Source organism: Elephas maximus, chromosome 10, assembly GCF_024166365.1.
Source record: "Elephas maximus indicus isolate mEleMax1 chromosome 10, mEleMax1 primary haplotype, whole genome shotgun sequence".
Lineage (NCBI taxonomy): Eukaryota > Metazoa > Chordata > Mammalia > Proboscidea > Elephantidae > Elephas > Elephas maximus.
Genome location: NC_064828.1, coordinates 23,898,581 through 23,921,014, shown reverse-complemented (window position 1 = coordinate 23,921,014; position 22,434 = coordinate 23,898,581). Strand labels below are relative to the sequence as shown.

Below are 22,434 nucleotides of genomic sequence, written 5' to 3'. Positions count from 1 at the left end.
TAACCTGGTTATATTATAGCTTCAGGAGTAGTTTGACTTATAAAGGCCATCAAAGAGTAAAAATAGTGATATTATTGGCAAATGGTTCCTATGACAGAAAGTAATTTGGTTAAAATAAATGTCATTTTGAATAATATTTAGGACAACTCCCAATCTTAGGCAAACTTGGGTGTTGTCTCAACAATGACATAGGCAGGAAAAATGTTAAGAGTTCAGACATAGGACAATAGAAAGGTGCCCAGACATATCTCCGAGCACAATTATTATGTTGAGTACACAGTTAGGCTTACATACCTGGAAACGCCCTTCATCTTAAACCCAGTTACCACTTGTGATTTTTACAGACATGTCTAGTTTTATTTCAGTTTATGAGCCTGTTTACTCCCAGTTTGCCCTTGTTTCAGCTTCTATAGTGTTAGTGAAGCATTTGCAGGTTCTTGGAAGTTAGTCTTCAAATTACCAAATAAGTATCACCCTGCATTTCTTTAATTATAACAAATGAAAAACAAAAATCTAATTTGAACTTGTAGGGAACTGCACAAAAGACTTATTTCTACTTATCTCAAATATAGGAGGGTGTCCAAAGGAAGAGTCCTGGCTTGACCAGGGAATGTGCAGTAATACCTCATGTTAAGGACAGCTCAGAAGGCAAGAAGGTATATATACAGTATGGAAGAAGTTAATTATTTTTAAGAACTCATTCATATTTTCCCCCTTAAGACCATACCTATTCTGCCTCAGCTATCTGAGGTGTTTCTCAGTTCATATAGCACATTCCCTCACAATTCCAGATAACTTGTTTTTAGACTACTGTATTTTGTTTTAGAACAAGAAAATTAGAATTACAGAGTATCCAGAAAACATGAGGATATGTTCTGAAGTCATCAAGGCTGTTATCTCTAATCTTTCTCTTTTGTCAGTAGTGTGGTGTGTCTTTGGCCACTCACGAACCCTGGCTTTAATTTTCTCAGCTACGAATATTAAGGTATTGATTAGAGATTCTCAACTTTTTTCCATCCCAGCACACCTGAGGAATACAAAGGCATTGCCATTAGTAACAGTAGCAGGGAATTGAAATCTTGAGAATGGGAGGGTGGTGGTATAGTTTTAGGAAGAGGTACAAATAATGCTGCAAACCTCCCCCCACCTTTTCCTTCAGAATCGCTAGAGCAGATTTATTTGATGACCGAGGTTCTTACAGTTCTAAAATTCTATGATTCTTTCTCTAATCTTCCTTTCATGCCACTAAATTCTCTATAATATAGGGCCCAATTTGTCCCCTGCATATAAGATATATATACCCATTTCTCACTTATTGAGATGGTTAGGGTCCAAAGACCAGGTCGTTATGTAAAAATTGTCATTATTTGAAAATGGAGGCTGACCACATCAGATCACAAAATAGAGGATGACTGTATCATTACATAACTGCCAAACCACTGAGAATCATGACCCAGTGAAGCTGACACATAACCTTAACCATCACAGCCAGCATTGCTCTCACCTTGCACCTCGCGGTTTGCTACTGCCAGAGGTATGTCATTAATGTGCAAATTAGTCGGATAGTAGATCCTTTACCATTGTTGTAAATTCAAAAGGTCAGATAATGGAAATGAAGCAGTTCTACCCTGTCCTATAGGGTCGCTATGAGTTGGAATCAACTTGATGGCAACGGATTTGGTTTTTTGGTTTTTAGTAGCTGATCACATTTAATAATAAAAAAAAAAAAAAAACCGTTGCCATCGAGTAGATTCTGACTCATAAAGCAACTCTATATTTCAAAGTCGTATTTAACCTAAAAGATACGCAAGATATGTGCAACAAATATAATGTATGATGAAAATATCTGACTTTTATTGTCAGTACTTAATGTGGCTTGTTGACTACATCATAATTGGAGATAATACTAAACTTCAGTTAGAGGTTACCAAAAATAAAGATGTAGATTTTTCCCTGTTCTGGAATTATGTTTACTCCCCCAACATATTGTAGGAAGCCAAATATCTCAAGGCATTTAATCTTTGAGAAAAGTGGAGTTCAGGGCCTTTTCCATATTTATCCGTTAGTGCTTTTCAAGCCTGTAAAATAAAAAAAAGGAAGTGGGTATTTGTTAAGTGGTGATTGTCAATATCTCTTGCATTAAGAACTTGGCGTATTGCCAGGAATTTATTTTATTATGGATTACTAAAGAACTAGATATCTACAAAAGCCAATTTAGTCATTTTATCATAAAGCAAAATCAGAACATATCTGATAGTTGTAATGGGTGCTTATGTCCTGTCATTGAGCTGTTGTGGCTGTATGTTCCTTTGTCACTAAGAGAAAATATAACTCTTATCCTAGGCTCTGAATCATCCTTTTACTTTATGGAAATAATATTGCTCAGTCGAATTTGTGTGATTATTTTTTATAACAGTTCCTTCTATTTTTTATTAACTTTTTATTGGTGTTTCTTAAGGAATTTATTTTAATTTTTTGCTGATTTCCTTGGTTGACTTTTTTTTCTGATTTTTTAAAAAATTATTTGTTTTGGTCATTCATTTTTTTCTTTTCTTTTCAATTGTTTGTTTTTCAGACCCGAGTCAGAACTCCATCACAGGGGAACACAGCCAGCTGTTAGGTATAGTATTACTGTGGGGATTGACTCTCTCTAATGTCGCCTTTTCCTGGTTATACTAACAGACATTCCCTTCTCTAATTGTATTTTCTATCTCCTCCTTTTTTTATTTTCTTCTCAACTTTTTTCCTCCTGTTTCTGTTCCCAACTTGTTCAGAATTTTTGGAAACTACTTCTGCAATTGATTGCTAAGATTCAATTTAGTTACATTTATAATCAATTTTGCGTGGTCTCTAGTGTGGCACAGTGGTTAAGAGCTATGGCTGCTCCAATGGTCGGCAGTTCAAATCCACCAGCCACTCCTTGGAAACCCTGTGAGGCAGTTCTGCTTTGATAGGATCACTCTGAGTGGAAATCATCTCCATGGCAATGGGCTTTTTTGGGTATAGTTTAAAAAGGAGCCCTGGTGACGCAGTGGTTAAGCTCTCAGCTGCTAACCTGAAGGTCGGCGGTTCAAACCCACCAGCCAGTCCTCGAGAGAAAGATGTGGCAGTCTGCTTCTGTAAAGATTACAGCCCTGGAAACCCTATGGGGCAGTTCTGCTCTGTTCCATGGGGTTGCTGTGAGTCGAAATAGGCTCAACAGCAGCAGGTTTTTTGGTATAGTTTAAAAAGATCTGTGAGAATTAGAATTTATTTTTTCCAAGATAATTTTGGAAAGAAGATATAATATTCTGGAATATCTTGGACTTTGCAACTTTGCCTTTTTTATTGTTCTTAGTCTTTTGACCACCTTCATTTTAATTACTGAAAGTACTTCGTAAACAGTACAGCCTTAAGGGAGCTGTAGAAATTGGTGCTCTAGTTCCTTATCAGTGAAACAAGTTATGCACATGAATTAATTTCCCCCTAGGTGTTGCCTTTGTAAATTGCAGTAAGTAAGCTTTTTTTTTTTTTTTTTAGCTTAGAATTTGATAAGAATTTCACAAGATCCCAGAACTGATGAAATAGCAAAATATAAAAATAAAACATACTCTGGTGAGAATTTTAGATAATACAAAAGGTATATATAAGGAAATGGATATAACAACAACCCATTGCCAACAAGTCTAAAACTCCTACTCATAAGGTGGAGTAGAACTGCCCCATAGGGTTTCAAGGCTATAATCTTTAGAAAAGCAGACTGCCACGTCTTTGTCCTGTGGAGCAGCTGGTGAGCTTAAGCCGACAGCCTTCAGGTTAGCAGCCGAGTGCTTAACCATTGCACCACCAGGGCTTTTTCATAATGGATATAGGAAAGTATTTGTCTAATGAAATGGACAGTCCGCAATTGGTTCAGTTCCAGTATACTAAACTGGATTTTGTTCCCAGTTAAGCACCGAAAGTAAAAGGTAGCAGATGAATTGTTGGCCAAAAAGTATACTATATGATTGTTAAGGAAGAGTTCTCTTAGTATTAGCCAGAAATTCTAGTACTCTTTGCAAGGACACTGCCAGACATTAATCTGGTTTGACAACCTACAATTGGGTTTGACTTTTAACAGAACTGGTAATTTATCCATAGTCTTCTGTCCAGATCCTCAGGTAAATCCATTCATTGCTGTCCTAGGCTTGTTAGGTCAGATTATATACTCCTCTTTGCTCATCATGCCCTGAAGAACTAACAGTTTTGTCTCCTATTCTAAGATTGTTGTTTTACTACAGTCTCAAAATCCTTAAAAGGCTGCTTTATTAAATATACTTTGAGTTTGTAGCAAAGTGAAAGATGATTTTTGTTACATTTTTAAACTATTTTATAGTTCCTCTGAAAAGGCTTTGGTAGCTTGAATTAAAATCTTCCAGCTACCTGTGAAAACCTTTAGGATAATTTTTCCTGGTAGATGAAACACAGGAGCCCTGGTAGCACAGTAGTTAAACTGGTTCAGTTGCTTTGCCTGCTGAAATGGATTTATAATAGCATCTTTTCAGATCTTCTAAATGTTTTTCCTGTCAACAGGGTGCAGTTACGTTAATGTATCTACTATTCTCGCTGACTCATCAGATCTCTTGTAAACCTCACGGTCAGGCTGAGGAAATGTATAAAAGATGAGAGGCTGAGACTACTGTTGTGATAATGAATCAACCTGCACATTTATGATTTATAAGCTTTATGTATATAAGTTATAAAAATTTTAGAAAGTAAACTAGCAAGCCATGGGCCCCTGGAATTTTTACAGTCAAGTTTTACCAAACATTCAGGGAAAAATAACTCCAGTCTACTACAGCCTCAAGAAATGGAAGAAGAAGTAAACACTGCCCAGCTCAGTTTGAGGCTTCCATACGCTTGATACCAAAACCTAGCGATGATAGTATGAGAGCACAAAAGTATAGGCAAATTGTATTTATGAAGACAGCTATAAAAATCCTAATCAAAATATTTACAATCTGAATCAAGCAATATATCAAAAATTACTCCTGTGATAAGTTGGGCTTTTGCTAGAAATATGTGGTTGGTTTAACATTAAAAATCAATTTAGGTAATTCACTAAATTAACAGATTAATGGAGAAACATATGATCATCTTAGTAGATACAGAAAAAGCATTTAATTTGAAACATATCCAATATTTACCTTACATTCATGTGTTCATAATGATACTTAAAAAGAACTAATTGGTCACCATTGGAGAATCCTAAAACCAAAAAACCAAACCTGTTGCCATGGAACCAATTTATTATTCTAAGAATTGGTCAGTAAAAGGAAAGAATGAAGCATTTGTCTTGCCTTTTAACTGTATCACTGGGTAACCAAATAGACTAGAGGGCTTTCTCTTTATAGAAGTATTTCAGCTAATACATAAACGAAGAAAGTAGGATGAGAACATCACCATTTTGTAACCCCCGTGAATTAATGGATCTAGGCATTAATCATCAACAGTGACTAACATCTCAAAAAAGAAAGACAACCAGGTGACAAGTGCCTCCTGAAAGACCACAATAACAGTATGAAGTAGTTTGCCGCCCCCCCCAAAAAAAAACCTAAATGTGATTAAGCCTCTAGATCCAACTACTAATTTATAAGAAATACAGAAATCAGAGGAGCATGTTAAATGACACCACATTGATCGGTACCTATGCTGGCATCAAAATCCAGACCATAGACTACAGGACAAATGACATGATTTCATCAACAGATAAATTGCAAGGAAAAAAAAAAAGAGAAAACTACAGACTTCAGAGAGACAGCAGCCAGTTACAACATGTACCTCTTATTTGGCTCCTGATTCAAACAAACTGTAAAATCAGAAACACGAACAGCCTTTCAGGTTCACATAGTCACACAACACAGTTCAAGCCCAAACCTATGCCAAGGGGAAGTAAGTACATTTACTGCTTTCCCTCCGCCTAGCTCAGACCAGCAAAGGCCATTGACAAGATCAGGAGACTAGCAGAGTAATTTCTTAGGTTCGCACTACAGAGTAAGTGGTAAATTAACAAAGCAACATTGTAGAAATAATAGAACCACGACAGGAAAGCTTTTATAAAGTACAAGACATCTGGTGTACCTTTTTTTCTGATTATAAAATATGCATACTGTAAAAACAGAAATCTGAAATCTTTAATAGAACTAATATCACTTCCTGTTTTCATTTGAATTGTGCAATGAGACAGCAGTAAGTTTCCCAGTAATATCAGTAGTATTTGGATAGTAAAATGAGAAAAAAGAAACATAATGGTGATCTGTTGGGCTGTTTAATTCAAAGCATGCTTGAGGACAGTCTCAGTAGGTATCCTACAAAGGAATCCTCTTAGGATTCTGGCTAAGCCTAATAAAGCCCTAGGATGTGAATTTGGATCCTAGTTCCTGCAGAGTAAAGGTTATTTGCTAGTCATGAGCTCTGGAAGTTCCTATTCATCACCAATTTCCTAAGGTCACAGTAGTGACTCAGTTTCTGAAGGCTATATTCCAAAGCAGTGCGGTTTCCCACCAAGATCTTCAGACTGAGAATTAATCCATGCCTTTCAACATAAATGCTTCATTTCTTGCCTGGAAAACCTTGACCTAAGAGTGTATCAATGTGAATTGAAGAGAACTTGGCAAAATTTCATCAAACCAAGCATTCAGGTAGTTGCATTTGACCTTGGTTACTAGAGACTCATACAATGAATTTTTGAAGCTTTGGGTTCATACTAACCCACCCACTGCCTTCGAGTCGATGTGTTTTTTTTGGCTTTGGGTTCATAGGTCATAGGAGTCTCAACTTTAGGAAAGAGAATTGGCCCTTGTGGGCCCTGCAAATATAGCATTTACAAATAGTAAAATGCATAGTAATTAATCATATACTAGGATATATTTGGAGCCATGGTGGCACGGTGGTTTAGCGTTCAGCTGCTAACCAAAAGGCCACGGTTCGAATCCACCAGCCATTCCTTGGAAACCCTATGGGGCAGCTCTACTCTGTCCTATAGGGTCGCTATGAGTTGGAATGGACGACAACGGGCTTGGTTTTTGGTTTGGGTTTTCGGATATACTTCAAGGAATTCATTTTAAGTCTTACATATATTTGAGAACCTTTTAGAGAGTTTAGCATAGAGTGGGGGCTTTAGGGCCTTGTTTCTTTGGGAGTATTAAAGGTGGTACAGGGAACATAGGACAGTATAGGTTGAACTATAATTCAGAAGTTTAATGTTAAAGATTTAACATTAAGGCTCAGACCTCAGAAGTGAGAGGACAGTTTCCCTCTTACAAATAATTTTTGGTTTTCATTATAAAAGTAACTTTGATTTTCAGTAGTTTGGAAAACAAAGATAAGCACAATGAAGAAAAATGTTTTTTTGTTGTTAGCTGCCGTCAAATCAGCCCTCGACTCATGGCATCACTGTGCACAATAGAATTGGACTGTTACAGTCCATAGGGTTTTCATTGCCTGATTTTTGGAAGGAGATCTCCAGGCCTTTCTTCCTAGTCTGTCTTAGTTTGGAAGCTTCGCCGAAACCTGTTCAACATCATAGCAGCACGCAAGCCTCCACTGACAGGCAAATGGTGGCTGTGCTTGAGGTGCATTGGCTGGAAATTGAACCCAGGTCTCCCCCCGTGGAACCACCACTGCCCCCCACTACCGTCACAAAGAAAACAAATTACCTATAACCCTGTTACCAAGATCATAGCTATATGATACCTGTTCTTTGAAATTTGTTGAATCTTTAAGATCTAATACAGAAGTTTTTATAAATTTTCCATTTATGTTTAATTTTAATCTGTATTCTCTAATCTTGAGTGCAGAACTCTGTCCATTAGATCAAGCTTATTAACTGTGCTATTTAGATCTCCTTACCCTTGTTTATTTTATTTTTTCTGCTTCATCTATCAGTAATTGAGAGAAGTATGTTAAAAATCTCCTCTGTGCTGCTAGGCCTATATGTTTTTCCCCATAGTTCTATCCATTTTGCCTCAAATATTTTGAGTCTTGGATGGGTGGATACATGTATGGAAGGATGGTGTAGGTAGCCTCTATGATTGGTTCCCAGTGATCCCTTTTTCCTGCTATTCACGCCCTTGTGTAATGCCTTCCCCTTGAGTGTGCATTGGACTTTATGACTCCTGTAATGAATACAATATGGCACAAGTGATGGGATGTTAGTTTCAAGATGAGATTAGAAAAAGACTGTGACATCTGTCTTGCCTTTCCCTCTGTCTCTTGATGACTCACTTTGAGGAAAGCCAGCTACCATATTTTAAATTGCCCTATGGAGAGGTTCACACGGCAAGGAACTGAGAGAACCCCTTGGCTAGTAGCCTGCAGGGATCTGAATCCTACAAACAACCGTATGAGTGAGCCTGGAAGTGGACCCCACAGTCCTCACTGACACCTTGATTGGAGCCTTATGAGACACCATGAAGCAGAGGACCTAGCTAAGCCATGCCCATATTCCCAGTTTGCAGAAACTGTGAGATAATAAATGCATGTTGTCTAAACCACTAAGTTTAGGGTAATTTGTTATGCCTTCTTGATGAATTAAGCCTTTTTTATGTGTTTTTTTAAATAATATTGTGTTTTTGGTAAAAGTATACACAGCAAAACAGGTTCTCATTCAACAGTTTGTACACATACTATTCAGTGACATTGGTTACATTCTGCATATTGCATCCACATTCTCCTTATTTCCATTCCAGTTATTTCATTTCCCTTAATTTAGTCTCACTGCACTCCCAATCTTTTCATCCATGCTTTAGAGTAACTGTCAACTATTTGGTCTCATATGGATAATTTTTTAAAGAGCACAGTAGCCACGGGTACCATTCTTTAGTTTTTGAGCTACCGTGCTGTTTAGTTAAAAGATAACTTCAGGAAATAGTTTGTTTAAGGTTTTAGTTTTAGTCTCGGGGATTCCTCCGGTCTCAGTGAGTTCAGCAAGTCTGGAGTCCTTGAGAATTTGAAGTTCTTTTCCACATAGTTGTTCCCTTTCTATCAGGGTCCGTCTGTTGTGATCCTGATCAGAACGCTCACTAGTGGTAGCCGAGCACCATCTAGTTCTTCTGGAAACTTTTGTTCTGTGGTTACCTTCTCATTAAAAAGTTCTTCTCTTAAAAGCAAATTTATATAATACTAATTATATCAGCTTTCTTTTAATTAATATTTACCTAATAATACGTCTCTTTACTTTCAGCTTTCACGTATCCTTATAATGTGTGTCTCTTGTAAACGGTGTATTTCTGAATTTTGGGGGGTTTAATCCAATCTGTCAGCGTTTATGTTTTTACCTGTGAATTTAGCCTACTTGTATTTATTGTAATTATTGGTATTATTGATATATTTGAACCCATTTCTACCATCCTGAGTTGTGATCATGCTAATTTATCTGGAGTAGGTCAGTGGGAAACAGAGGCACTATTCAATAAATGGATTTGGAAGAGCTATCACTTTGCTAACTACATATTCTGTCTCCTTACTACCTTTCTAACCCCTCTTCTTTCCTCACTCTGTTTCAGCCATGTTAGCCTTTCTGTGTTGTGAATCCACTAAGTCAGTTCCTGCTTCAGGATCTTTTAAAATTGCTATTCCCTGTGCCTGAAATGGAAACCGTGGTAGCATAGTGGTTAAGAGCTATGGTTGCTAACCAACAAGTCAGCATGCCTTGGAAATCCAATGGGGCAGTTCTGCTCTGCCCTATAGGGTCGCTATTAGTCGCAAGCGACTCAACTGCAGGGGATTTTTTTTTTTTTTTTTTTTTGGTGCATGAAATGCAGGCCTTTCCTGACCATCCTGTGCTAGGGGTGTTCTGGAGCCAACTCACAGGAACTAATTGTGTGCATCTCTTCCCAATATCATGGTCAGTGATTTCATACTAGTAGTTTGAAATTGGCCACAATGTGAGTATTCACACCACAGAATCGGCAAAGACTACAAATAAGGACTTTTTTTTTTAATTTCAGAGAGTCGATTTACTAATTTACTAGCACACTGTCTGAAATTGTCCTTCCCCTCGCCAGTCACAGTCTGTCTCCATTCCTGTTTCATTGCCTTCGTTGAACTTGCTGCTGCTTGAACTGACATGTTGTTTTTTGTTTATGTAGTTTTTGTCTCCTGTGACTTTATTGCAAGCACAATGAAAGCAGGGTCTTTAACTGCCTTATCCACTGCTATAGTCCCAGGAACCGGCACATGATAGGAACTTAATAATTATTTGTTGAATTAATTGAATGAATGAATTACTCAGAAGTGCTAACAATTTTGAGCTGTCATTTTCTTTACAATTTTCTGGAACCATTACAGAATGGGAGGAAAATTGTTTTTACTTTTTTAACTTTTTACTATGGAAAATTTAAAAGGTATACTAAAGTAGCTACAATAGCATTGTGAAGCCATCACCCAGCTTCAACTATGTTGCTGATTTCTTTTCAAGCCCTCCACCTTTTCTTTCCTGGAGAGTATCTTAAAGAAAATTTCAGGTACCTCATGATTTTACTTACATTTAAAAAAAATAACTGGTCCATATTCAGATCTCCCTGATGGTTTCAAAAATATCCTTTTTACATTTGTTTGACTCAATATCCCAAAGAGGCTCACACCGTGCAATTGATTGATTCATCTCTTAAAGATCTTTTAATCTGTAGGAGTTCAGCTCTGCAGAATGCCACATCTTTCTCCCGTGGAGCAGCTGGCTGGTGGATTTGAACTGCCGACCTTTCAGTTAGCAGCCAAGCACTTTAACCACTGCGCCACCAGGGTTCCTCTCAACTCTAAAAGAGTTTATGCCATTTTTTTAGTTATTTATCACATAGAATTTTCCACAATCTGAATTTGATGATTACATCCTTGTGATAATGTTTTACGTGTTCCTGCTCTGTGTTTTTTGTGAACTCAGAGTTCAATTTAGAGGCTCGATTAGATTCAGTGTCAGTTCTTTTGGAAAGTATACATCATAGGTGGCACAGTGTACTTTTCGTTGTATCACGTAAGGAGATTATGTTATGCCACTTCTAGTAATAATAAGGTTGTCAGTGGGTTCTAAATCAGCCTGATCCATCCTTTATAAGTTTTGCTTCAGCCTTTAACCTAATAGTTTTAGCAAGGATTGACGATCATAACATGGAACCATTATTTCATCGTTGTTGTTATGTGTCGACAAGTCGGTTCCAACTCCTAGCGACCCTATAGGACAGACTAGAACTGCCCCATAGGGTTGCCTAGGCTGTGATCTTTACAGGAGCAGATTACCAGGTCTTTTCTCCTGTGGAGCAGCTGGTGGGTTCGAACCACTGCGGTTTCAGTTAGCAGCCTAGAGCTTAACTATTGTACCATCAGGGCTCCTTGTCATTAAAAAAAAAGGAATTGCAAAATGGTGATTTTATTTCCTAATGCTATTATTCCATCTGCATTTTAGTTAGAATGCTTCTATAGTGAAGAACTTTGTCAATTATTTGGCTACTCTGAAATACAGTTTATATAGGAAAGGCATGATAATTGCTTGGTTCTTTTCCATTTATTGTATTTCAGAGTTATATGTTGCTGTCTTAGCAACCTGCAAAATTAAGTCACTAATTTTTAAAATATCATTATGGATATTTCATGAATTTGCCTTTCAATCCATTGCATTATTTTTTTTAATGCTGGTATTATCCCATCTTTAGCCAGTGAGAACCTCTTCGCTTAGCTCTTATGTTTTTTGACATGACCCAGTAATTTTGATAGTTTGTTTACTTCCTGGCACGACAAGACTTCCTAAGCTCATCTTACACATATAAGGTAGAGTTTTAAATTAACTTCATTGTTGTTTTTTTAATATTGGCATCTATTTTCTCAGTATTGAAAATCTTGGTTCTTAATGGCATTTACATATTTTTTTCTCACTGCGTTATTCTCTGATTCCAGATAATTGTAATTATATAACTTCACATGATAAAGAACCAAAGTTAAGGAAGTGCCCGAACAAGACAAAAACTGTTGTTTTAGGGAACCCAGTCCTTTTTTTTTTTTTTTTCTTTCTTTCTTTCTTCATAGCTAGTTCACCAAATTGTGAATTGGGGTACCACTTTTCAAATAAATTTTTTAAAATGTAATAAGGTTTATACAAAAATGGAGCTCAGTTTAATGACTTGATATTATTTGTGAAGGGTGGGCAGCTCTGGAGGGAGAGGGTTTTTTACTGCCAGTATCAACGACGACAGTATGTAAGGTAGCACAGCGTATTTGTTCACTGAGTAGGTACTCAATAAATACTCTGTGTTTTGTTTTTGTTTTGTTTTTTCCATCCTAGATTTGAGTCGATGGCACTGGGTTTTTTTAGATTTGAGTGACTTTAAAAATAAGAGCTCTATGGGCTGGAATCCCAAAAGAATAGTGTCTCCAAAAGTCTTTGTATTGTTAAGAAAAGGAATGACCCATGTTTGATTCTTATAGGTTTGTTTTTACACCTGCTGGAGAGAGAGCCACATTCTTCAAGAAATGCTAATTGAGTTCCACCACTGTGTGATATGACAATGAGTTCTTCTATCCAACAGGCAACATGCAGTTATCTGGTGCTGATGTTTCTTCAATACCAATAAGAAACTAACTTTGTTTAATTCTTTTTCTAGATGATGGACGTAAAAAAGCTCGAAATGCTTATCTCAATAATTCCAATTATGAAGAAGGCGATGAATATTTCGATAAAAACTTGGCACTATTTGAGGTAATATTTAGAGAAAACTAGGGATAGGTATTTCAGAAACAGAGATGTCAGGATAGCCATTTCCCATTCCATTCATTTTAAAACAGTACAAGCTGGATAATTTAATAACTAATTGTTAAAATATGATTATTATAACTTCCATTGTAGTTAATTTTATCTGTATAAGCTAACTATAATGAGTAGCCAATATATCAAACTTTTATGAAGTAAGGAGGAGGAATGCTTGCATCTCAGGTAAATGGAACACCTTGCAGTCTAATTCAGCTAGGAATTAAATATCTTCATCCAAGTTATCTTTCTTCTAAGTATAAAGCAGTGTATTTCTAAACCCTGTGGTTAGGAAGACTGTCATTTAAGTTAAAATATTAGACAGAAATCACTGTAGGAAGCAGACTGCTAGATTAAGAGGACCTGTATGTCTTATCTGACTAAAACGACATGGACTCTGATGGAGTCTATGGCTAAATTATTGAAAGGAGCCTGGTTTGTTCCAGTACTACCTTTGGCTGGCTTTGGAAAATGACGTAAATGCTCTTCTCTTGGTGCACCTATTTTTTAAATGATATTTTCTCTCAAGAAAAGTTCTGGCGTGAGTATTTAGTTCAGTCACAGAAGTTTTTCCTAGACCTGGCCATACTTGGTGATAAAAATAGCCATAAGAGTAAGCGGAATGTTAGTGGCCTGAAAAAAGGGAGCACGATGACTCGAGGGCACTGGGTTCACTGGTTATGGTTAAGGATCACATTATCAATGTTCTTTACTAGGTTACAGCCTTTTGTAGGGGTCAGTATGAGTTGGAATCAACTTGATGGCAAGAGGTTCGGTTTTGGTTTAATACGATTTTAGGAGTCCTGGTGGTGCAGTGGTTAAGCGCTTGACTGCTAACTGAAAGGTAGGTGGTTCAAACCCACCAGCTGCTACGCTAGGGAAGGATGTGGCAGTCTGCTTCCGTAAAGATTTACAGCCTTGGAAACCTTCTGGGCAGTTCTGCCACCCTGTCCTACAAGGTCGCTGTGAGTCAGATTCAGCTCAACAGCAATGGGTTTTGTAATATGATTTTGTTTTTACTGTAGGTAAGTTACATAGCTATTAGAAAGAACATTGAAACTTTTCACTAAAGAATTTTACAAAGATTCACGCTGCACTCATTGAATGTGACGTTTAGTTTCGGGGAAGAATAAAGTCTCATCAGTAACTTTTTTTAAAACATTTTAGCTGTGTAGTATTTTCTCTTGCAGTTTTTTGGTAGAGAGGTTATTTCGATGCTTATTTTCAGTGTTCTTCATTCATTTCTTCTGTATTTCTGGCTTTATAGGAAGAAATGGACACCAGGCCAAAGGTGTCTTCTCTTCTCAGCCGCATGGCCAATTACACAAATCTGACACAGGGAGCAAAGGAACATGAAGAGGCAGAGAACATTACCGAAGGGAAAAAGAAGCCTACCAAGGTGATGCCTCAGGATAACAAGGATAAATAAAGAGAGCCTTGTATATAAGAAATGAAGAGATATCCAGGGCATCACTCTATGTTTAGTAATTATTTATTGAATGCTTGATATGTGCCAGGCACTGTTCCAGGCACTGGGGTCATACCATAAACAGAACATGCAGAGTCCTGCCTGTCATACAGTCTAACTTCTAGTGTGAGGAGACAGTCCTGAAGCAAAATATATAACATATTAAGTGTTGATCAATGCTTAAACAAAAAGAAAGTGGGGTAAAAGACTGAGACTGGCCATCAAGGGACCAGGGAGTGGGATTGCTGTTTTAGATTGGTTGACCAGGGAAGGCCCTCTAACAAGGTGATATTTGAGCAGAGAAGTAAATAATGTGGGGGAGTGAGCCATGTAATAGCTGAGAGAAGAGCATTCCAGGGAGAGAGACTAGCACTTCAAGAGTCCACATCCATTTGCCTCACTAGAAGATTCCGTCTGTCTGTTGCGGAGTTTATGGGTTTTTTAAAGACCAAATATCAGTTTTTCTCAAAATGAAAATATGGAACAATATACAGTTTAGCTTTCTGGTTGTTCAACTCTTTGAAAAGTGATAAAACAACCCTCAGACCTTCATTTTACCAGTTAAGAATTTATGCCAGATTCTGAAAGATTCCATTAAGTCCTTATTCTATTTTTAAATGAGTTATTTATTTGAAAAGAAAGCTAACAGTTTTGAAGAATAGAAAATGTTAAGATTGTTGAAGGCCCATTTGTGGCTAAATGCCTGTGTATAAATAAAAATGTATAAGACCCTATATAAAGTAAAAACGTATAGCTCTAGGAATATTAAAAGGTAAAAAAAAAAAAAAAAAAAGTTTTTTTTTTTTTTATGGTGGTAGTAATTTATAAAACGGAGATTTTATTTGTACTTCTTTTAAGATTTTGCTTAAACTTTATCTCTGCTTTGAGGTTAATATGTACTTAGGGGGTAAGTTTTTACATAGTTAAAGAGAAAAAAAGCATCTCTTCTAGATGACTATGTAATTTTTCTCCTGTAAACATCTTTCTTTCCAGACCCCCCAAATGGGTACCTTCATGGGTGTCTACCTCCCATGTCTACAAAATATTTTTGGAGTGATCCTGTTTCTACGCCTTACCTGGGTGGTGGGCACAGCAGGAGTTCTTCAGGCCTTTGCAATTGTTCTTATCTGCTGCTGCTGTGTAAGTCCTGCATTGGCTCCTGGAGTCATCTAGAATATTGGGAACTCTCAAGAGTATATGCATACCCTGCAACTAGAGCTTGACCTCTTTGGGAATCAAACAAAGGATACCAGGGAAAGATCTATGATCTCAACAGGAGAGATCTTTCTGGTGTCAAAACCTAAAGGATTTTCAGTTATATCGTGTCTGTTATTCATTGCTTGGTGTTTGTGATATGATGTGCTAGAAATTGCAAAGGAAGACTTCTACATGAAGGAGGAAATATAGCCTCTTGGAAGAATTTAGAGTCCAAGCCATTTGAGCTTTGGTAGCACCAAAGTTGTGACAGGAAGTGAGGCAGAAAATGTGATGCACTGCTCCAGAGTAGCATTGAGAAACAGAACTATCTAAGAGTTTCTTAGGGTTGAGGAGTATTTTGTTTTGTTCTGAAGTCTCTTCTGTTATCCCTTTCTAGAAATTCAGGTGTTCTTCCCAGGTCTCCATTATTCTGAGAACATACTGATCTTACTTTAATTTGAACTCCTTCTAGCCATACATCCTAGGCACATCTATCCATATTATTACTATACATTCCTGCTGTCTACTGACCTCTTTTATTAATAGCACCATTATAGCCTCTCTGTGCATTGTGCTTAGCCGAGTACTATACAGTGTAGAGTAAGCAGACACAGCCCATATCGTTAATACCTTAAAGTTAATGGTAACACCATTTTTTCAGTTTCTCAGGCTTGAAACCTCAAGGCCATATTTGGCTCCTCTGTTGCCTCTCACATTTAATCAACCACCAAGGTCAATCAAGTGTCCCTCTGAAATCCCTTAGATTCAACCTTTCCTTTTTATTCCCACTACCATCACTGTAATTCTTACCTCTCACTGACCTGCTATAGTAGCCTACTAACCAGTCACTCTGCCTCCAGCTATTCCTTATCTGTGATGTGCTACCAGGTACTATTTCTAAAATACAGTTCTTACGTACTCAGAAGCCTTTAGTGGTTCCTTTTCTTACTGAATATTATTCTTGGTATTCTGGCTAGTCTTTAGTTAGATTCCAGTCCATTTTCCAAGTCGTTTCCCTAGTTAATCCCTTTGAACATGTTATGCTTTATCTCCTGTTTAACTAGGAGATCCAGGGTGAGATCAGTGGTTCTTAGAGTACTTAACCTACTGATTAAGTTGTAGGGGCATTTGAACAAAATACACCAAATGATGGTAATGTGACTAGTGCAGTGAGGTGGATCACATCATCTCATTTCTGTACTGTTAGGTAGACAGGCAACTTCTTTATAAAAGTAGGTAGAGTTAAATATTTGATAAGTGCTCTGAGAGCCACAGATCAAAAAGTAGTATAGAAATGTCATCTTTTCACGGTAACAATCTTCGCCTTTCCCTTTCTCTACAGACAATATTGACTGCTATCTCCATGAGTGCCATTGCTACCAATGGAGTGGTACCAGGTCAGTAGGCCAAGGTTGAATGTCAGGAATCATCAATGATTACTATATGTTTATGCTATAAACCCAGGGATGTAAACTTCCAAGGAATAGGATGCTATTCTATTCTTCTGGGCCACAACAGAGTAATGGTCCGTAGGTCAGAGACACTAATACTGTTTAACTTTAGGATTCCTTCTTTAAAATCTCTCATTTTCTAAGCTAGAATGGTTTAATTTCAAGTCACGTTCTTAGATTTTTATTGGCATAATTTTATTGGGCTCTCATGCCTATAGTAAATTTTCTTGTATTTTTCTAAGTAGTACTGGCAAGTTGTGGAGCATTATCTTTGCAGTATATCATACAAAAAAAGGCTTCTTCTTTACTTCCCACTAGCAAATTTACTTTTTTAAAATTATTTTGAGTATTTTCAAAAACCGAAAACGTATCTATCCATCATGCATAAGTTTATTCTTATTTATGACTTATTTACCTTCTTCTTACTTATGTGCTCTTTTTATCCCATTCACCTGCCTGTTTTGTCTTTTAGCTGGGGGCTCATACTTTATGATTTCTCGGGCACTGGGCCCAGAGTTTGGTGGGGCCGTTGGTCTCTGCTTTTACCTTGGCACCACATTTGCAGCAGCCATGTATATCCTTGGCGCCATTGAAATTTTTCTGGTAAGTAGTGACTTAATTGTGATCTAGGTATGAATGTAGAAGAGGTAGAGATTTGAGTTTAATTTCTTCTTTGATATCAAGGCTTCTAAAGTAAGCTGTAGGAATCAGTTGGATGATTGACTGCTAAACTCTTACTGATCTCCTGTGGACGGTATTGTGAATATGAGGCACAAAGTTTGAGGGTATACGTTGCTTGCCTACCCCTCCCACTCTGCCTAATCACCACCCTAGCACTCCAACCAAAAGTTAAAGGCTCAGAAGAAAGACTTCCACCAATGGCAAAAAAATAAAATAAAGTGGTGTTTGTTTCCTTTTGTAGTCTTTTTCCAGTGAAATGAAATATTTTCTTGTTTATTTATTCACTGGAATGTATTTTTTACTATTTCAAGTAATGATAGCAGAAGAATGGAGCTCAAGATAATCATTACAGTTTTTTATATAACCCTTGGAATAGAATTATTCATGTGTTCCTTTTTTTTTTTCTATTTGGAAATGTTGGTATTCATAACAGTGTGGAGGTAAAAGAAAAAGAAACCCTTTATCACATTTCTGAAGGCATTCCAGATCTTCCCATGTAGAAATTGGGTTAAGAAGGTCTGCAGTCATTTCTCTCTCCGCTTTTGCTTTCCTTTGTGAAAACATATGAAAATTACATTAACCCTGTTACCTAATTACTTTGAAATGACCTCATTTTCTATTTATTTTACCTAACAGATGTATATTGTCCCCCGGGCTGCCATCTTTCGCAGTGACGATGCACTCAAGGAGTCAGCCGCTATGCTAAACAACATGCGTGTCTATGGCACAGCCTTCCTGGTACTTATGGCATTGGTGGTGTTCATCGGCGTACGCTACGTGAACAAGTTTGCCTCACTTTTCCTGGCCTGTGTCATTGTATCCATCTTGGCCATCTATGCTGGAGCCATCAAGTCTTCTTTTGCCCCTCCGCACTTCCCGTACGTTTGATAGCCATCATTATTGGGTAGTCATTGACAATATCTGGTGGTCTGAGAATGTCAAGTCAGAATTTTACAGTCTATCTAGATTTCTCTCTTGTATAAGCCCAGTCAGCAATTAGGCAGGAAGCCTACTAGCAAAACAGTATCATATCAATCCTTTTCCTTATGTCCCAAGCCTAGAACTAGCAGCTTTAACCATTTTTTGTATATACATATTTTGGTTGGTTTGTTTTTTCTCCCATCTGATTATGATTGTTCATATTTGAACTATTCACAAAGGGCTTTACAAACAGCATAGTTATTGCCGACAACTTTTATAAAGTAGATCAATGTTGGATGCCTTTTTTTTAATTTATTTTTGTTGTTGTTGAAGATATACACAGCAGAACATATACCAGTTCAACAATTTCCACGTGTACAATTCAGTGTCATTGATTACATTCTTTGAGTTGTACAGCCATTCTCACCCTCCTTTTCTGAGTTGTTCCTTCTCCATTAACATAAACTCACTGCCCCGAGTTTCCTATCTAATCTTTTGAGTTGCTGTTGTCAGTTTGATCCCATATAGATAGATCTTAAAAGAGCAATGTTCAAGGCAGACATTCTTCAGTTAAGCTTGACTATTGTTTGGTTTTAAGAAGACTTCAGGGGATATTTAAGTTTTAAAGATTATCTCAGGCACCTTCCCCCTTTTATCAGGATCCTTCTGTAGAATCTTTGATCAAAATGTTTGGTAATGGTAGCCAGGCAGCATCCAGTTCTTCTGGTCTCGAGGCAAAAGAGGCAGTTGTTCCTGGAGGCAGTTACCCACACTTTTGATTTCCTCCTCCTACTCCACACTCTCCTTCTTCTGTTGCTCCAGGCACATAGAGACCAATTGTCATGCCTTGGTTGGCTGCTTGCAAGCCCAGGCAGTACTTAATGAACTGGGAGGTAGAACAGAAGCACTAAACACCTTATTAGGCCATTTAACTGGGTTGTCCCGTGAAACCATGACTCAAAACCTCCAAACCAAGTAACTGGACCCCGTGAAGTTTGGTTGTACATAAACAGCCTCAGTAGCTACTCTTTATAATGTTGGATTCCTTTTATTAATGAAAAATCAGGAGAATCAAAAGAACCCTAAACTACTACCGAAATATTTGTGATTAAAATTTTTATTCTGCTATTAGTACCGTTGACAGCAATGGGTTTTTTTTTTTTTTTTTGGTTCATTAGTACCATAATGGAATTATAGTGAAAAAAATAAAGGGATATAGATGTCATATCATTTGTATGTGCCTTTCTCTATAAATAATATATAAGTAGTAAATGTATCTTAAAGTGTATTTTTTGAAGTAGTAATGAATTTGTGCGGATCTGTAACTCACATGGTCACCTGTTTCCCCTCTGCCTAGTGGTGTAGGGACTGATGTTTGTAATCTTGGAACAGAGATTGGTTTTGAAAAGTCATCTAGATCATTCAGGGATCAAATTCATTAATCATATGTTGATTTAACCAGACTACAGAAAAACCTATTTTTAAAAAATGGTTTTCCCCAAAGTTAATTAGTGGCAGAGTGACATGAGCCCTGTGATTTCCTGATTCCCAATCCAGTGTCCAGTGTTTCTTCTGTGCCAGGCTGTGTGATGTCAGTGAGAGATTCCATCATAAATTTTTAGTTTGCTTACCTGTTTGGGGGCTGTAAAGTAGCTAAAGATCTTTTTTAAGAGTCATTAAAGTACAAAAGACCACATTTCCCAAGGCCATGTCACAACTTGGGAAATTCTATTCTGCCTCAGGCTCTCCTTTGATACCTCTCTTGGAGCTGTCAGTGAGTGAGTGTGTGTGTGTGCATGCACGTGCACGCAGAAGGACGTGATGCATGGTATTTTCTTTAAAGTACTCTAGTGAAATAAGAGAAAAATCTAGGGAATACCTGAGGCAAGACTAGAAAATTTTGAGAGTGGTTGAACCCGAATAATGGGTACATGGTTCATTCTAACATTATCCACTCAGTGTATGTTTGAAAATTTCCATAATTACTGTTACCATTTTGTAGATTTAAAAAGTTGCTTTGTTCCACCTGAGAGGTATTTTAACTATGGGTGTATTATTCCTTTGTTCATATTTATGTCTCTGGGTTAAAGAAAAAAATAAAACTAGTAGTTAATATTTGTATTATTCTTAAATATTCTCACTCCCACTGTTCAAAAACAGATTTCTCTTAGTCCATCGAGGGATGTACTTTTTCATTCTAGCCAAGCTATCATCCTTGCAATGGTAGCCAGAAAGATTTGACCTTTACCATAACATTTCCGGAAGTTTATGAATGTAAAGGAGTCCTTGGGTAGTGCAGCCAGTTAAGCACTCAGCTACTGGCCGAGAAGTTGCCAGTTTGAACCACCCAGCAGCATCTCAGAAGAAGACCTGGCAGCCTGCTTCCCAAAGGTCACCGCCATGAAAGCTCTGTGAAGCACAGTTCTACTCGACAACACGAGTTGGAATTGCCTCAGTGGCAACTGAAGGTTATGAATGTGAGGCTTTTCTAGGCCTCGCAAAAGGGGGTCATTTCTTTTTTAGTTGTAGGAAGAGCAAAAGGACTCTAGGATACTTTTAGACCCAACACTTGGTTAGTGGCCTAGAAATTTTGGAAGATCAGTCAGCATAGATACAGACAAAGAAAATCTTTGTGTTTGAGCTCTATCACTGCTGTCTACCACCTGAATGACCTCGGGCAGACTACTTTATCACCCTAAGATTCTGTCTCTCCATCTGCAAAATAGAAATATTAATACATGTTTTATAAGGTTGATGTAAGGATTAAATTGGCAGAAAATATAAATTACCATTCACACTGTTGGTCAATCAGTAAATCTTAGTTCCTTTCACACCTGTGGCAGGAAGAGTTCTTATCGATCATTTTTGTTTTCCTTTACTCATCTCTTTCATAATGCTTTTTTTTTTTAATCATCCTTTTCTTGCTTGTTATTTCTCTCTGTTTGTTTTCTCTTAGGGTCTGTATGCTGGGTAACCGCACCCTTTCATCAAGACATATTGACATTTGCTCTAAGACCAAGGAGATGAACAACATGACGGTCCCATCAAAGTTATGGGGCTTCTTCTGTAACTCCAGCCAGTTTTTCAATGGCACCTGTGATGAATACTTTGTTCACAATAATGTCACTTCAATTCAGGGCATTCCTGGATTGGCTAGTGGTATCATTACAGGTAAGTTAAGGGGTTATTTGTGAGCTTTTAATTGCTCTATAACAATGATTGTAAGGATGGCACAGGACCAGACATTGTCTTGTTCTGTGGTACGTAGGGTTGCTATGAGTCGGAATCGACTTGATGGCACCTAACAACAACTGTTCTATTAAAAAAACAGACCAGACTTTACCATCTTTGACCCTTCTGTTATCCATGAAGATTCCCTGTCATGGTGCCACTTCCCTCTTAAACACTGAGAATACAGCTCTTATTTCAACATAATTTTGCTTTCGTATCAGTGAATTTATACTTTTTTGTACACTCCCTTGCACAGTGCTATCTGCTAAAAATTTACGTCTTTTAGAGGGCAGACCTGAGCGAATTGCTTTTTAACCTAGATTAAGATGATAAAATATTCTATGTAATCTTCTAAAACTGAAGAGTTCTTTCTGCAGTGACAGGTAGAATGGAACTATTTTAATGTCACCACATCCACACATGTGTTTTCCTAACTCACCTAAATTTCTGAAACTTTTTTCTTAAGAGACTTCTGTCTTAAATGCTTGGTCCACAAATGTCTTTGCACGTAAGCAAGTTCACACTAAGGTATTAAAAACATCGTTGATGTCTAATAAAAAAAATTATGGGCTTTCTCGAGCATGCTGCTTTAGTCTGTTTATTACTAATTTATCAGCCTGGCTTGATTGCATGTGTATTTACCAAAGCATTTTGTGACATTATATATGAAACCAGATGAAAAAGAGCATTAGGTTTTTATTCATGTGTGCTTTATTGTGTGGTATGTTTGT

The 22,434-nt window shown here is 37.4% G+C and overlaps 1 protein-coding gene across 3 annotated transcripts in view; it reads left to right on the top strand.

Annotated features, from left to right (window-relative positions):
* The window catches only part of SLC12A6 (solute carrier family 12 member 6), a 95,334-nt gene that overhangs the window by 55,065 nt on the left and 17,835 nt on the right, over window positions 1-22,434 (top strand). For 2 of the 3 annotated variants that reach the window (XM_049897451.1, XM_049897450.1), the window contains exons 2-9: window positions 2,576-2,620; window positions 12,612-12,706; window positions 14,022-14,153; window positions 15,216-15,362; window positions 16,762-16,816; window positions 17,343-17,473; window positions 18,188-18,429; window positions 21,429-21,643. In XM_049897451.1, the coding sequence (XP_049753408.1) occupies window positions 2,576-2,620; window positions 12,612-12,706; window positions 14,022-14,153; window positions 15,216-15,362; window positions 16,762-16,816; window positions 17,343-17,473; window positions 18,188-18,429; window positions 21,429-21,643 (1,062 nt within the window). The remainder of the gene's footprint in view (window positions 1-2,575; window positions 2,621-12,611; window positions 12,707-14,021; window positions 14,154-15,215; window positions 15,363-16,761; window positions 16,817-17,342; window positions 17,474-18,187; window positions 18,430-21,428; window positions 21,644-22,434) is intronic. The other variant, XM_049897452.1, reaches the window with a different exon arrangement.